Source organism: Rousettus aegyptiacus, unplaced genomic scaffold (assembly GCF_014176215.1).
Source record: "Rousettus aegyptiacus isolate mRouAeg1 unplaced genomic scaffold, mRouAeg1.p scaffold_m13_p_8, whole genome shotgun sequence".
NCBI classification, from domain to species: domain Eukaryota; kingdom Metazoa; phylum Chordata; class Mammalia; order Chiroptera; family Pteropodidae; genus Rousettus; species Rousettus aegyptiacus.
In genome coordinates, this window is record NW_023416311.1 from 43789735 (window position 1) to 43804533 (window position 14799).

Consider the following 14799-nt stretch of genomic DNA (forward strand, 5'->3'; position numbering starts at 1 on the left):
AATACTTATTAAATAAAAAATTGATACAATTAAAGTTCTGCAGTATATATGTTGTTTAGGTCAGTACCAGACCAATGTAAAGACCCCGAGAGACTCATTTTCCTCTAGATTTAAAACTTACAAGACCACTTAAAATAAACCCGCAGTCAACCTGCAGAGTCCCTGTCCTCTGCAAGGTCAATAATAAGTGACCTGCGACCTTTCTTCATGACTCCTGTATCTGTCCCCAGCCACACTTTTTCCTTTAACTGGCATTTGTTCACTTGGATCAGGCACTGCAAGCATGCCTCTAGGACAGTCATGATGGCTTGGGGACACAGCCTAAATCAAGGAGAAAGGAGGGCTGTGGCCGAGAAGAGGAGAGGGCCCTGGGCACCCTTTGCCCACTGCTTGGCATCCTCTGTTTTCTTCCTCTCACCTTTCCGCTCCCTTCCTACTGTCAACAGGCCCCAAGGACCCCTAGTGTACACACGCCAGCCTGTCAAGCAGAGAGTTACAGGAATTGTAGTGGATGTTATATTAGTATTTACTTCTTCTAGTTTTTAAAAAGGTTATAGAAAAAAAGAAAGTCATCACTATGGGTATTTAATTAATTCTCAGGTGAAATCATTGCTTATGTGATTCTATTACCAATATAATTTGATACTCTTATTATTTAACCTTAGCTATTTAGTCCTCTAGAAATGAACAAAAACACATCTTTTATGAAACTATTCTGAAAGCTTGTATTTTAGATTTACCTCTTTGATTTCATTTCAATTTTCCATATTAGTGTGTGTTCATGTGGCGGAAATCTCTTTTGTCTGACTGTAAGCTGTTGAAAGATTATCTTGAATTTTGGTATAGTGAATGTAATAAGTTCTTTAAAACACAACAATGCGGCAACAAGATAGGATTATCACTGTAATAATGAGACCCTGGCAAATGCCAAGAGAAAATAAATTCTTAATAGCTCTAGACCCTGAAAATAGGATTTGAATAAATAGACAAGGAGAAATATGACATGTGAACATACATATGTTTAATGAATTAAGCTTATGAATAAATTAGATAATGGTATAAAATTTTTTTTATCTAACTCATTACCATATTAGTTTCATTTTTACTCTAATAGCTTGTACAGTTGGCCCTTGGAAAACAGGTGTGAGCTGTGCAGAACCACTTATATACGAATTTTTTTCAATAAATACATATACCATTGTAAATGTATTTCCTCTTCCTTATGATTTTCTTAATAACATTTTCTTTTCTTTAGCTTGCTTTATTATAAAAATACAGTATATAATACATATAAAACATATGTATTAATTGACCATTTAATCGAATTGACTATTTAATCGATCAGTAAGCCTTCCCATTACAATAGGCTATTAATTGTTATGTTTTTGGTGAATCAAAAGTTATGTACAGATTTTGGACTATATGGGGGATTTGATGCTCCCTAACCCCTGAAGAGTTTAAGGTCAACTGTACTTCTTTTCTGTGATTAGTATTAATATCTAATCCAGGTAAGACATTTTGATAGTAATACTGCATAGTTACATTGTGGCACATTTAGGAGTCATGGCCCAATGGATTTTTTTTTTTTTTTTTTTGAAAATCAATTTCTTTTCTCATCAACACAGTGTTGAGAATTTCTTCAGTGTTGAACTCTATGGACTATTTCAGAGAACTAGTTATTGATTTCATTTATCTGGGTCACAAATTTTAATTTTCTGGACTGGAGTTTAGTTTCAACTGGGCACATTTCCCAGGAAATAATAAGTATTTGCTTAAACATGCAGCATCTGTGATTTTTCTTTTGCCGATTCACTTATAGGAGAACCCTCTGATATTAATGGCCTGCGGGCAAAGGGTCTGTAAATGAGACCAAATGGGTGGTTTTTCTTTCTTTTATTTCCTGACAAATAACAGTTGGTATAACACGTACACCCATTTCGTCAAAAGATGTAATTAAAAAAAGCCTTCCATTAAATGTAGAAACTAGACCCAGTGCACATAAGGATAATTGACCTGGGATGTAATCGCCCTTACAAGCAAGGAAACAAGCTCACGCCTCCCCTCTTCAGTTAATTATGTGCGCCTCAGACACTTCAAGCTAAATGTAAAGTCTCTGTGTAAAGTCATGCTTCCTGTTGCACGACAGTGGTTCTCATCGGTCTTGTACTTGGGTCTCATTTCCAACTCATTCTATAAATGGACAGTTTCCTCCCCACCTACATATCCTCAGAAGAACACCTGCCAAACTGATGACAGTATTATATGTGGTGAGGGAAGAAAGGGCTAGAACTGAGAGTAAACCTCACAGGCTTTAACCTGGTTCATAATCCTTTATAAGACAGATGAATAAAAATATTCATCGTTACATTAAAATTTTTTTATAATAAAATATTTAAAATTTGAAACTCTTCATCTTTCCTCTGTTCTAGATCACCTACTTCCTGTGCCCTGGAGTTACTATGACTTCTGTTTTTCCTTAACTCAGCTTTTCTGGTGTTCTCTGTGTTACTATACACAGGTGCATCCTTAAAATCCTGCCTCCTCCTCTATTCCCACTTTGAGGTCATATTTTAGTGTATTTCCTTTGGGTCAAGAGAATGTATAAATAAATGTTTGTTTATATATAATTTGGACCATGCTTATAATTAAATACATTGAACTTACTTGTTTTTGACTTCTAAGCTGGCCTCAGCCAATATAATAGTGATTCCAACATATGTTTAGTACCTCAGAGTCTACAAAGCATTTTTATTTTCCCTCTCCGTCCTCCCACTCTGCTCTACCCTAGCCTCTCTGCTGCTTCTTCCTCCTTTTCTTATAATATAGTAAATGACTCCTTCCTGGTGAGCTTCTAACGATAGCAGAGTGGAAGGATTATCCTGATTACGTTCAACCACTCAATTCCCTCTTTGCTCATTACATAGCCTCTAGGGTGATATGAATATCTGCACGGAAAACAATAGTAAAGGGAAAATAAGCGTCTGTTATCAGAAAGACAGGCTTATTTATGGCAAAGACTACAGTCTGAAATAGTATTTTTACAATCATTCTATGTTTAAAAAAATAAATGATTGGATATAGGAATAGATCAAATATCTGCTGAAAAGCTGTTAATGGAGTGACAAAAACCTGTGTGTAGATTTCTGATGTAAGATGAACAGAAAAGAGCATTTACAATAGCTTTTTAATTCATCTTCATTTGATCTCTTTTCTCTGTCAAATCCATCTGTCATAATGTCATTATCAAGATATTTATAAAATACAGATTTGATTTAAAAATGTGATTGCTCGGATTAAGAATCTTTGCTAGAGCACTATTATCCACCAAAGCAAGTCAGAATTCTTTTAAAATATGGTCCATCCTACCTTTCCTTGTCCATCTATAATCTCTGTACAAAGGACTCTGTGTCCCAGCCAAATAGTCCATGAACTTGCTAGATGCTACCACTCCTCTATGACTTTTCCCTTCCTGTGCCTGCTGACAAAAAAAATGCCTTGTGGCCACCTATTCACTTGTTGAACTCCTACTCATCCTTCAGTGTCCAGCTCAATTGTCCCTCCTCTGTAAAGACCTCGTTAGGCAAGATTAATTGCTCCTTCCTCTCTGTAACCTTGACCCTTTGGCTCAGATAAATATAGAACTTATCACAACAAGCTTTGATTTTTCCTGTACAAGTCTTTCTTCTCGTTAGTCCATGAAATCCCTGAAGGGCAAGACCATACTGTGTTTACTCTTGTAATCTCAGTGCCTAACATGGAATCTATCAAATGTTCAATGTTCATTTTATCTGTGAATGAATCATTTATCCATGGAATGACCATTCTACAATGCTGTAAGAAAAAACTGCTCTTATCATTATTACTAAAGCCCTTGAAAAGATGCTGCTATATCTTAGTCACAAAGGGACTCTGAGAGATCACTGGTGAATCACGGACTATCTCATTTCAGGGATGCTCAATTCTCAAGAGAATTACTCCAACTTTCCTACCTCCTTGGTATATTTAGTATTTGGTATTAGACAACAATTACTAAATTGCCCATCAGCTTTCTTATGGGAAATCCTTATTTAGTTTTATCATTCTTTTCTTAATTCTCTTTCCATGCTCCTACTAATTGGTCAGCGACTAATGACCACGAATAGGCAACCTTATTTGGCATATGGTATTAAATTTAGGGTTTCATGTTCCTCCCATAGTCTTCGAGATCTGGAAGTATGAAAGAAATAGAGGAAGAGGACAAATGAGGACATTTGAATTAGAGAAAGGGAAAGTGCATATGGCATCATTAGAAGGGAAGAGTCACAGACAGGTTGTCAGCTAAGAGTGCTAAGGAAAATAAAAAATATAGAAACAAAACCAAATGAGAGAATGCCTATAGTGAACATGGTGTAGTGCAATGATTTTCACAAGTCTGTCGTAGCAAGTTGTCCAATGCAATATTCGTTCTTGGTAACAGATTCCTGAATTCATTTGAGGCAGTAACATGTCCAGTCAAAGGACACACTGCCAGCTTCTGCGGCAGTGTGGAGGCTGTAACTAAGTATCGGCTGATAAGATATAAGTGGAAGTGACCCGTGGGGCTTTAGCAAGTCCATTTAACAGTGAAAGGGTACACTCTTTTTTAACCTTTTTCCTTCCTGTTATGCAGACTGCAGATGCAATGACTATTTTCAAGCAGCCATTCAGATTGCAAGGAAGCATTCTCAGAAATGGTAGAGCAAGATGGGAAAAGCCTAGATCCCAGGCACTGAGATCCATCACACCTGCTGAGCCACAGCTGCGAATCCCATCAGGGTTGCCTAAACCCCTAATGTGGGAGAAATTAACTTCTATCTTGTTTAAGCCACACTTATTTTTGACTTTTCTGAATTTACTCCTAATTGTTGAACTGTCCTTGTCCTCAAGAAGCTTAAGATCCAGAACAACAATATTTGGCACAAAGAAAAGTACCTAGCAAGACAGATACACTTAATTCTGTGTAATTATTGGATTCACGAATAGTGAAGCTGCAAGGAAGTGATATTTTAGACCTACTAGTGAAACTAACTAGTTAAAAACGAAACTATAAAATGTTTATGTGAACATGGAGAAAGGTGAGGCAGAATGTACAAAGCTACTAATATTGATTACAGATGTTTGGATTTTTACTTCTAACAATAATCAAGTAATACTTTTCAGGTTTAAAAATTAAAATAGGAACCATTTTAAACTAAAAGCAGTAACCGATATATATATATTTCTATAAAGGAAAACTATATTGACTTATTAATATTGCCTTTTTAAAGAGAGAATTCTATAATTCTATTTTTAGGCCCTTAGATACCTAGATTCTCATCCCTGATCCACTAACAACTAGATGTGAAATCTTGGGGAAGTCATACTCTTTGGATCTTAGTAAAATGAGAATGTTAAGAAATTAAAGTTTCTTGAAGCACTAAAATTCTGTGAATTTAATCATACATTTGCTTCAGTGGATATCATACTGTACTCTCCAGTCAGATTTCTATGAATTTGGAAGTTGTTAAAATGAGTTAGTTATGGTTCGTTATGTAGTTCTTAAGGATCTATTTCTGAGATAGGGATGACTAACAAATATAAATGCCATGGAAGAATAAGATTGGTAATTCCAAATACCGCCCTTCTCCTATGTTTCCATACATATAACATGGTATTTCTTAAGGTGCTGTAATTTTGGGGTTTCTATGTCTATTTCCCTATAGACCGTGAGCCCATAGGGTGGGGGTGGGAATAGGGGCAGAAAATTTGTCTCCCTGGTGTCAAGCACTGGTTTGAGTATACAACAGGAGGCTTTGCTGAAGAGATGAGTGAGTGAAGGAAGATTTGTGTAAAAAGATGATGGTCCTAAGAGAAAATGATGGCTAATCTTGAGACCGATAACTTGAAATCCTGTCTTTTTTCTTTGTAGTCCAGATTAGGATTTTAATTGATTTGTGATGTATTTATTAACCACAAGAAGCTTTAGGAATTCTTGATAAGTTTTGCAAGGTTTATTGACTTTTAGGTTGTTGCCAGGTTAATTCAGCCATCAGGAAAAACAAGGCATGTTTCATGCTGACAAGAATAAAAAACTATTGTTTTGTCTCTCAACAGTAGACTGCACAGAGAGCCTTCGGCTGACCCTGGGAGACTGGGCAAGAAGATGTGAGGACTGTCACACAGTCCATCTCCAGAGACTAGTGGGAGAATTTCACCTGAAGCCCTGGTCTTAGCAAGGCTAGGCCAGTGCCATCAATGAGGACTAGGGACTGACTATCCCATTCTCACTGCTGTCCTACATGCCATCTGAATTAATGACACACGCTACCCTCACCTACCTTCCAAAGAAAAGCAAATAAAAAAAGTAACAAAAGACTCATGGCTTTTACTCCAACCACAAACAAAGCTGTTTCCCTGCCCTCTTTCTGATGATTGTCTTTCTACTTCTGGATGGGTCCAAGGTAGCTACCGCCTCAAAACCAGGTGCAGAGAATCCAGTCCTTCCTCCCTGGGGCCTCCTCTCCCCCTGCTGTTCTAACAGGGGTGCTCTAAAACCGACACGATTGAAAATGATTTGAAAATTTGTCTCCTTGGTGCCCCCTCGTTCTCTCAGGCAGAACGATAGGTGGTCTGAGTATCATTTACATATGCCTTCTATGTGGAGACGTGCATCAAATTGTAAGCATTTTATTTTATTTTTTAAAATTTTGACGTATTTATTTTTACTTACATCATTTTTTAAAAAATTAATCAGTTAATTATTTTAATTGTGTAAGCATTTTAAATAGAGATGTTAGGAGTTAAAAAATCACATCATGAAATAAAAATAGATTTCAAATAACAACAAAAGTAAAATATTAGTACTAAAGCGCATACCGCAGTACCCTGGGGTTCCACATACTGTCTTCATGAGCACTTGATGTTCCACAATTTTAGAGAGTCCAAAATCAGCTAAGGAAAAAAAAGTAAAATTTATTTAAAATGGATTCTAAAGAAAAAAAATTAATGAAGCACGTTTTTTTCTCAGCTTTTATAAAATGAGAGAATACTTCTGTTATTCAAAATAAAACTAACACTTATTTATTGACTTGTTTTTGTATTAATGATGAAGTGAATGTAGATGAAGAGAAAACTAAAAAGAAAGTAATAATAATAATTCAAGCCCTGCTTTAATTGGAGAAAAATATGACTCCCTAATATATTTTAATACTTTCTCTACGATTTTCAGCTTTTAGCAAGCAAATAAGCTATTTCTTCTTGAAGTAATAGTTGCAAAAGATATATTTTGTATAATATTAATTCTGAGATTTATAAAACAGTAACTCTAAAGGACAATATAGAATTAGTGACATAATTCGGAACTTTTAATCTGTTAGAATTAGTCAATATAAAAAATTAGACTTTCATAAATGTCAAGGAAATGAACAGAAACATCAAAATGTTTATTCTATTTCAAAATAAATCATGTCATTCCCTAGAGTATTTGGTGGATAAGAATTTACTCTCATGTGAGGAATACTTTTTTTTTCTCAAAAATCCTTTTTATTTATTCTTCAGAATATTACCTAGATAAAACATCATCAAAAGTTGTTACTATTATGGTCTATTTGCTGGGCTACATATGCCCCACTCTGGAAACATCAGGAAACCATTCAAGGTCATTCTTCAAGGGAGGCAGGTGCAGAATTGATGCCATTTTAGACTTCAAAGACAAGCCCACATTTCTACGGAGGTGCTGATCCTTATCAGGGGAAGCAGCAGGGAGTCCTTCAGAAAGAAAGGCTCCTCTGCCTAAATTAGTGTCTATCCATCCATTTAAAGAAATTTCTTTAAGGATAAAATCTTTGAAAGTGCTGTCAAAAGAAATAGGAGCCTCCCTGCTGCCCACTGCCTTTCAGGAGTGATAATGAGAACAAGCTGGCTGCCCAGCAGGATTTCAGTGTTTTCTTCTTCAGCCTTTTGCATTTATAAAACACATTATGCTTTTTGAGCTCCTCCATGATGTGTACAACTTAATTTTCAAAGGTGTTAATACTTATAAATGCAGTGCACTCATCAGATTAGCATTATAAAGGACCACACCAAGAGAGCAAAGCCCTTCAGAGAATTTAAGACAGATTCTACTAAGGAGAATCCACCTACAATAAATCTTACTTTTCTTTTCTTTCTTTTTTTTTTCTTTTTCTGCAAATGAGGATTTGCTTTGGAAGGCACATGGAAAGTAATAGTTAATATACTTTTTTTTTTCTAAAATGCTGATTTAAAGACCTCTTTGGTTAGATTAGAATTTCCCAAAGTTCATCTCCATAGTTCATCAAAATGTTCAGTGGGGGAAAAAAACAAGGTTTTCAAAATTAAATAAACTTTGAGAAAAGCCTCACAGTACACTACATTAGATGTCAGTCTATATATATTAGCTTTTTAAGATTCTGAGAATTCCTGCAGAAAGAAAAATCTTGTTTAACTTTAAGCTGGCATTTTCTAACCTATTTGACCAAACTTAGCACCCCTACAAACCGTTCCCACTTCCCCCAAAAGGGAATTCTTTACCCTGTGCTTTCAGCTGAGGAACCAAGGTTCTGCTGATTGCACTTTGGGAAATATGTATCTTAATTTATCTCTGTTCATATAACAAGTGACTCAGATTCTAAATTCACTGATAGGTACAAAATATTCATGTCAAAATTCTTGATTATCTAAAATTAAGCTCCCTCTAATTTGTGGAATAAAAGTTAATAACCAAAAAAGAAGTGTGAAGTAATCTGTGATTTTCTTCTATATAAACTTATCTATAAAATACAAGGTCACTTTCTGAAGTCTCTGTCATTTCCAAGAGTTGATTCCTTTATATTTCCAGCAATGGAATACTGACTTTAGGCACTAATTCCAGATTAATATTCCAGGAAAGAGCACAGACTTCCAAAACAATGCATTATTCCTTTACAGGCACCAAATATTTGAGAAAATTAAAGGGAGGTTAAACTGGATGGAGCCATAATCAAAAATTCCATAGAGTAAATCTCTTCTGTTCTGGGAAGAGGGGTCTTAATACACCAGGAAATGGCCTCACCAATTTTGAGCGGTGCATCTGGGGCTGGAGTTGCATAGAGAAGGTTCTCTGGTTTGAGATCACGATGGACAATCCCATTTTCATGTAGGTACTAAACAGAATATAATAAAGTAGTAATCATGTAATTATATTTATGGTTCTAATATTTATATTTACTATTTTCAGAATTATAAGTCTTTAAGTTAAGTGATTCATGAGCACACATACACATTATGATTTAAAAATAAACACCATGAAAGAGAATTTATTTCAAACTATACATCATTCTAGAGTAGTTTATATATAATTATCTAAAAGTGAAATGAAATTTAAATTATATAGAACCAACTGCCAAAAATAAAACATTTACCTCTCAGAAGATATTAGCTACAGTTCCCTTTACTCATATATCCATATCAGTTCAAACTGGCTAATTATTATTATAAAAAGTGAAGGTGCTGTATATTGAAATTTGTCTGATTTATTATCTGAAAAGCATAATTGTATGTGTCATCTTAGAAATTAACAACCGTGGCAAAGACTTCATATTTATTGTTTGAACAATCATTTAGATGTGAGTAATTATTATAGAGAACACATCCAATCCATGACCCTGTGTAGTTTTCCCTCCTCAGTGCCTCAGGTATCTATTCTCTGTCCCTGCCTACCGCTCTTGCCTTCAGCCAGGCCACATTCCTCTTAATTACTCGATGACTAGCTTAATTGCCAGCCAGCTCTTATCCAGCCCATGCTCCACACAGCCACAAGAGTCATTTTTTAAAGTGCAGATCTTGTCACGTCACTCCTTGCTTACAATCTTTAGCATCTTTCCCTTGCTTTTTGGTAGCAGCAATGTTGCATATGATTTTATATCGCTTAAGCAGGGGTCACAAACTCTCCAAGGGCATGAAGGTACCCTGAAAGAATGAAGGAAGTTGGCACAGTGTAAAGTAAAACGGAGACACTGCGGAGTCTCAGGGACTGTACCTGTCTCTGGAGAGAGCGCGACCCCTTAAGAAGAAAAGAAACTTGGGTTCAGCCAGCTGTTGTCGGGGAGGCCCTATGTAGCTAGCTCTTCCGATTTTTTAAGGCGAGATAGAAATTCAGATTTTTTGATGTAAAATATCCATTTTAAATGTTGACAATAAAGTTGAAAATTTTTAAACCCTGTAGAGGCCAGACAAAACACTCTGCAGTCTATGATTCTTGCTTTGGAATTTAAAACAGTCCCTGGCACTCAGTAGATGCTCAATGAGCTGTTAAGTACATGAGTAAATAAATATTTTTCTGACTCTGCTTCTTAAATTAGATCTTCATTGAGCCTTTTCTTTTGCTGTAAACTCTTCTTGATTGTCTACTCCTTTCCCTTCAGCTATTTTTTATAGCGCCCCTCTCTGCCCAAGTACACATGTGTGTATAAAAAATTGTATGGTGAGAATAGAATTAATTTTAATTACATTTTAATATATAAAATCATATTATATTTTAGATATAATATAGTAAATATTATGTTAAATATATTAGCATAGTAAATATTATATTAAACATATTAATATATTAAAATATTTAATAGATATACATCGATATATAATATATTAAGATGAATTATATTTTAATATATAAAGTTTAATTATAAAAATTATACATTACTTGGGTGATAAATTTTTAAAAAATACATTTTATATTAGCGGCAGGCATTTCATACTCTCTTATTCTGAAAACCATCTGTTACGAATGATGTGCTCTGAATATGAATAAATACATTTAGCTGGTAACTATGTCTGGTCTCACAGTAACTAAACAAACTATGTAATTACATTGCTAGTAGTTCAAGACTGTAAAAACCATTTATGCCTCATTTCCAGTTGGCTGTCTCACAGGTACCTTAAGTTTAACGTGTCCAAAACTGAATTCTTGACCTCCCAGCCCACTTCTAGTTTTTCTCCTCTTGAAACATGGTATCTCATCAACTCAGGTGTTCAAGTAAGAAACTGACTGTCTCCTCTCCCTCTCTGCCTCCATCGATTCCTAACAAAGTGCTGTTGATTCTAATTCCAAAATGTCTCTTGAAACACCCTGCATTTATGCCATTGCCATGATCGTAGCTAGATCACCAAAGTAGTTGCTTAACTACGCCCTTTGATTTCTAGTGTTCCTCTTTCAGTCTATTCACACAGCAGAACAGGGAATCAGGTCATTTCCTTTCCTTGGGAAACTCTTCAATCATTTCCCATTACTTTATTCTGGCTTTTAAGGCCCTGATCATCTGGCTCCTGCTTCCCCCTCCAGCCTCATATTCTGCCACTTCCCTTTCTCTTGCTCTTTTACCACATAGACTTTCTTTCAGTTCCTCAAAGGCCCTACCTAACCTCGGCATCCCGATTCAGCTGCCCTCTCTTCCTGGAATGCTTTTCTATCCTTTTTTTTTTTTTTCTTTCTTCACCTGGCCAGCCCTTCTCATGCTCAGGATGAAACTGTAATATCAATCTCAAGAAGGTTGTACCTGTCCTTCCAAACTAACAATTGTGTCCGCCCACTCTTATATACTCTCATTGATTCCTCCTAATTTTCTTTACAGAATGTCTGTTTCTTTGCAAGCTTTATGTTCAGGATGTCTCCCTCACTAGACTGAAAACTTCATGAGACAAGGAAATTTTTTGTCTGGTTTCCCAGATTTCTAGTTTCCTATATAGTGTCTGGCACTAAGAACACACTCAATAAATACTTTTGAATGATTAATAAAGAACTCGATTTTCCTCCTGAGAAATTGAAATTCCTATTAATGGTGTAATCTACATCTTTTATTCATTTGCCATCATTAATTTGTGATAGAAATTAAAATTTTTGTGCTTACATGGTAGCAATGTATTTCCATAGCAACATCATTTTGATACATTTAGCTGTAATAAGGCTCAGCATCTATGTGCTTATGAAACATATCACACATATTATTTAGTAATACTCAGTCACCTCAGAGATGCTCACTGAGTATCAGTTAGATGAATGAAATTTACAGCATCACTCTGAAAAAAGCCAAAACCCAATAACAACATTTTAACTGCAAGATAAGGCAAAAGGGTTTTATCTTGGAAATCACCTTTTGAATAATTACATAATTAGTTTTTGGTCCTGTGTAGTAGCATTAAGTTGATAGTTATGGCTGACTTAATTTCTTCACATCCTTTGAAACTGCTGTGAATATCTAATACAGCATATGCCTCAGGGGAGTTTGATGAATGACAGTTGAAAATTCATCTGTTTTCTCTTCCGTTTTCTTCATGTCTGAAGCATTCATAAATTGTATTTGCCAGTGTAAGAAAATGGAACTGAGCAGTGATTTGGCCAGCTCTAATGACACATTAGTGAACAGCGGGTAAGCCAAAAGGCCTCTGTTTGTAAATAAAGGCTCCCTGCTGACTCCAGCGGTGAGCTTGCAGACGACTGGGCCTGCTGCTGTCCCTGCAGTAAGGTTCCCATGTGTGCGTCTTTGCTTCGGGTTTTGGGTGTGGCCTAGAAGTGTCTGGATAAAACAAAGCTTTGCTCAGAAATGCTTACTGGAGTAGCCATGTCATGGGGAAAGGGTGCAGGATGCTGATAGGGAGGATGGTTATGAGTGCCCCTGAGGAGGGAAAACTGGGGTGTCAGGTTAGAATAGTTGACAAGAGGAGAGATCATCAAGAGCAGTCAGACTCCAGTTCTCGTTTTTGATTTTGGTGCCAGTCTCCCGGTGTACACAGTCAGAATGGAGGAGCATGGACACTCTCAACAGGTTGGAAATTCATTTCTCTGTCTATATATGTACATGTTAGAAAACTATTATGTACGTGTTCCCAAGAGTAATCTATATGGTGCTGGTGTAAAATGTCATTTAGCCGTACTATTTCCATTAGATTCAACTCAAAACCTAAAACATTTACTCAACCAAGACTTCAGTGAAACACTATTGCTTTCAATAGCAATTATTATTAAGTGAATGGTTATTGTTTTAAATTAGGCATTATGCAAAAAATTGACAGAAAAAAGTGATACACATTTAATCAAAAAATGAATCAGTATACAAAATGTATTTGTATATAAGATCAGAGCAAGTACATGATGTGAGGCAACTTTCCAAGAGGCTGTTGAGAATGTTTAGAGGGGATAAGCATGCGATAATTTCATTCTCTTATATCCAATGCATGTGGTAAGATTTCAGAAAAGATGCGATTTTAGGATAGACCATAGCACATGCTTTATACACTAATAAGTTAAGAGTGGATATTTGGGATGTATTAAAGGAAAAGTTTTTGGATGCAAGTGAAATGTATATCAAATATGACAAAGAGTAAACATCTGTACATTTTCCTGAGAAAACATACCCACAAATGTATAAACCGTTCTTAAATAAAATATGTATTAAAATAGAATGTGGAATTAAAAAAAAAGAAAGAAAATAACCCAAACATATCTTACCATTTGGTCTTTCAAAAAAATGCAATCACCAAATGCACAAACTCTCTTTTAAGCAGACAATGTAATACCACTGCTCTGAATTCAGGGGATGTCTAGACATATAATTAAACTCTCTCTATGGTCCTAACAAAACCTGTGTCATTGCGTAATGAAAGCGACTGCATAGTAATTTAGTTTAATTACAGCTATGCTGTGTTCGATGGGCTGTGTGTGGTTAATTGATAATGTCTCAAGAGTTGGTAGGAGGAAGTTTGAGTCTTTTTAAAAGTCTAACAGGACAAAGAACAACTAGTCATTAAAAAAAAAAGAAAACAGTGTTCTGACTATAGTTCTCCTACTGGGAAGAAAAATTAAACTGCATGAATTTGTTCTTCTTTACTCCTCAGAAAATTTAGAACCAACATATATCAATTTAAATAAGAATTTCTTAGTGAACACTCTACTTTTATGTCATATCTGCTTTGGATGCCTGCCACTACCTTTGTTTTTACTCTGGAAATCTATTCTATGATGCCTTCAGAATGGTCAACAGAATATATGAGAAAAGCAGTAGGTGACTACTTCCCGTGACCAGATCAACAGGCGTGGTTAGGACTGACTGGCTGTGAAATCTGTGGTAAGCTTTGATCTGTAGAGCATCCTAGGGCTGGAGGAACCCGCATTAGGCAGAGTAGCCAAGTTCTGGGGCCTCTTGGGCATTCTCGTTTAATTCAGAGCTGTCTTTTCTTTCGCTAGGTTTGGCCAATAGTCATAATTCCACCTCCAAAATACATCTCGTAGCTACTCTTTTCATTTACATTGTCACTACTTAGTACAGTCCTTCATATTTTCTATTGGCAGTATTACCATTTGTTTCCTAACTACCCCCATACATTCCTATACCTAGGTCATCTTTCCAAAAAACAGATTAACTTGTCAATTCTCTAGCTTAAAAACAAAAACAATTCACCTTTAAGGATGTCTCATTGCCTAATTAAAGTCTAACTCCCCAGTATGAAAATTAAAAGCCCTTCAAAATTTGTCCCCAATTTCTGGCTATGCATCATCCTGGGACAATTCTTACCATGTACTAGCCACATAGCCTTATTTATTATCCCTCAGTCATCCCGGATACATTCCCACTTGGTTCTTGGATAACAACAATCTTTCATGTGCCAAAGTGTATTTCCTAAAGATTCTTGCAACAATATTACTCATCCCAAATGCTCTTCCAGAATCTTGCCACTCCCCATCTAGAGGTGGAGTCTAATTCTTCTCACTGGATCCGTCTGTGACTTGCTGATAAGAAATACAGTGTAGTG

At 35.8% G+C, this 14799-nt stretch overlaps 1 protein-coding gene across 2 annotated transcripts in view; it reads right to left on the reverse strand.

The window, feature by feature from the left end:
- Positions 1-14799, reverse strand: part of CAMK4 (calcium/calmodulin dependent protein kinase IV) — a 192318-nt gene that overhangs the window by 26514 nt on the left and 151005 nt on the right. For both annotated transcript variants that reach the window (XM_016137251.2, XM_036226183.1), the window contains 2 exons: positions 9068-9158; positions 6874-6948 (listed from right to left, as the gene is read on the reverse strand). In XM_016137251.2, the coding sequence (XP_015992737.1) occupies positions 6874-6948; positions 9068-9158 (166 nt within the window). The remainder of the gene's footprint in view (positions 1-6873; positions 6949-9067; positions 9159-14799) is intronic.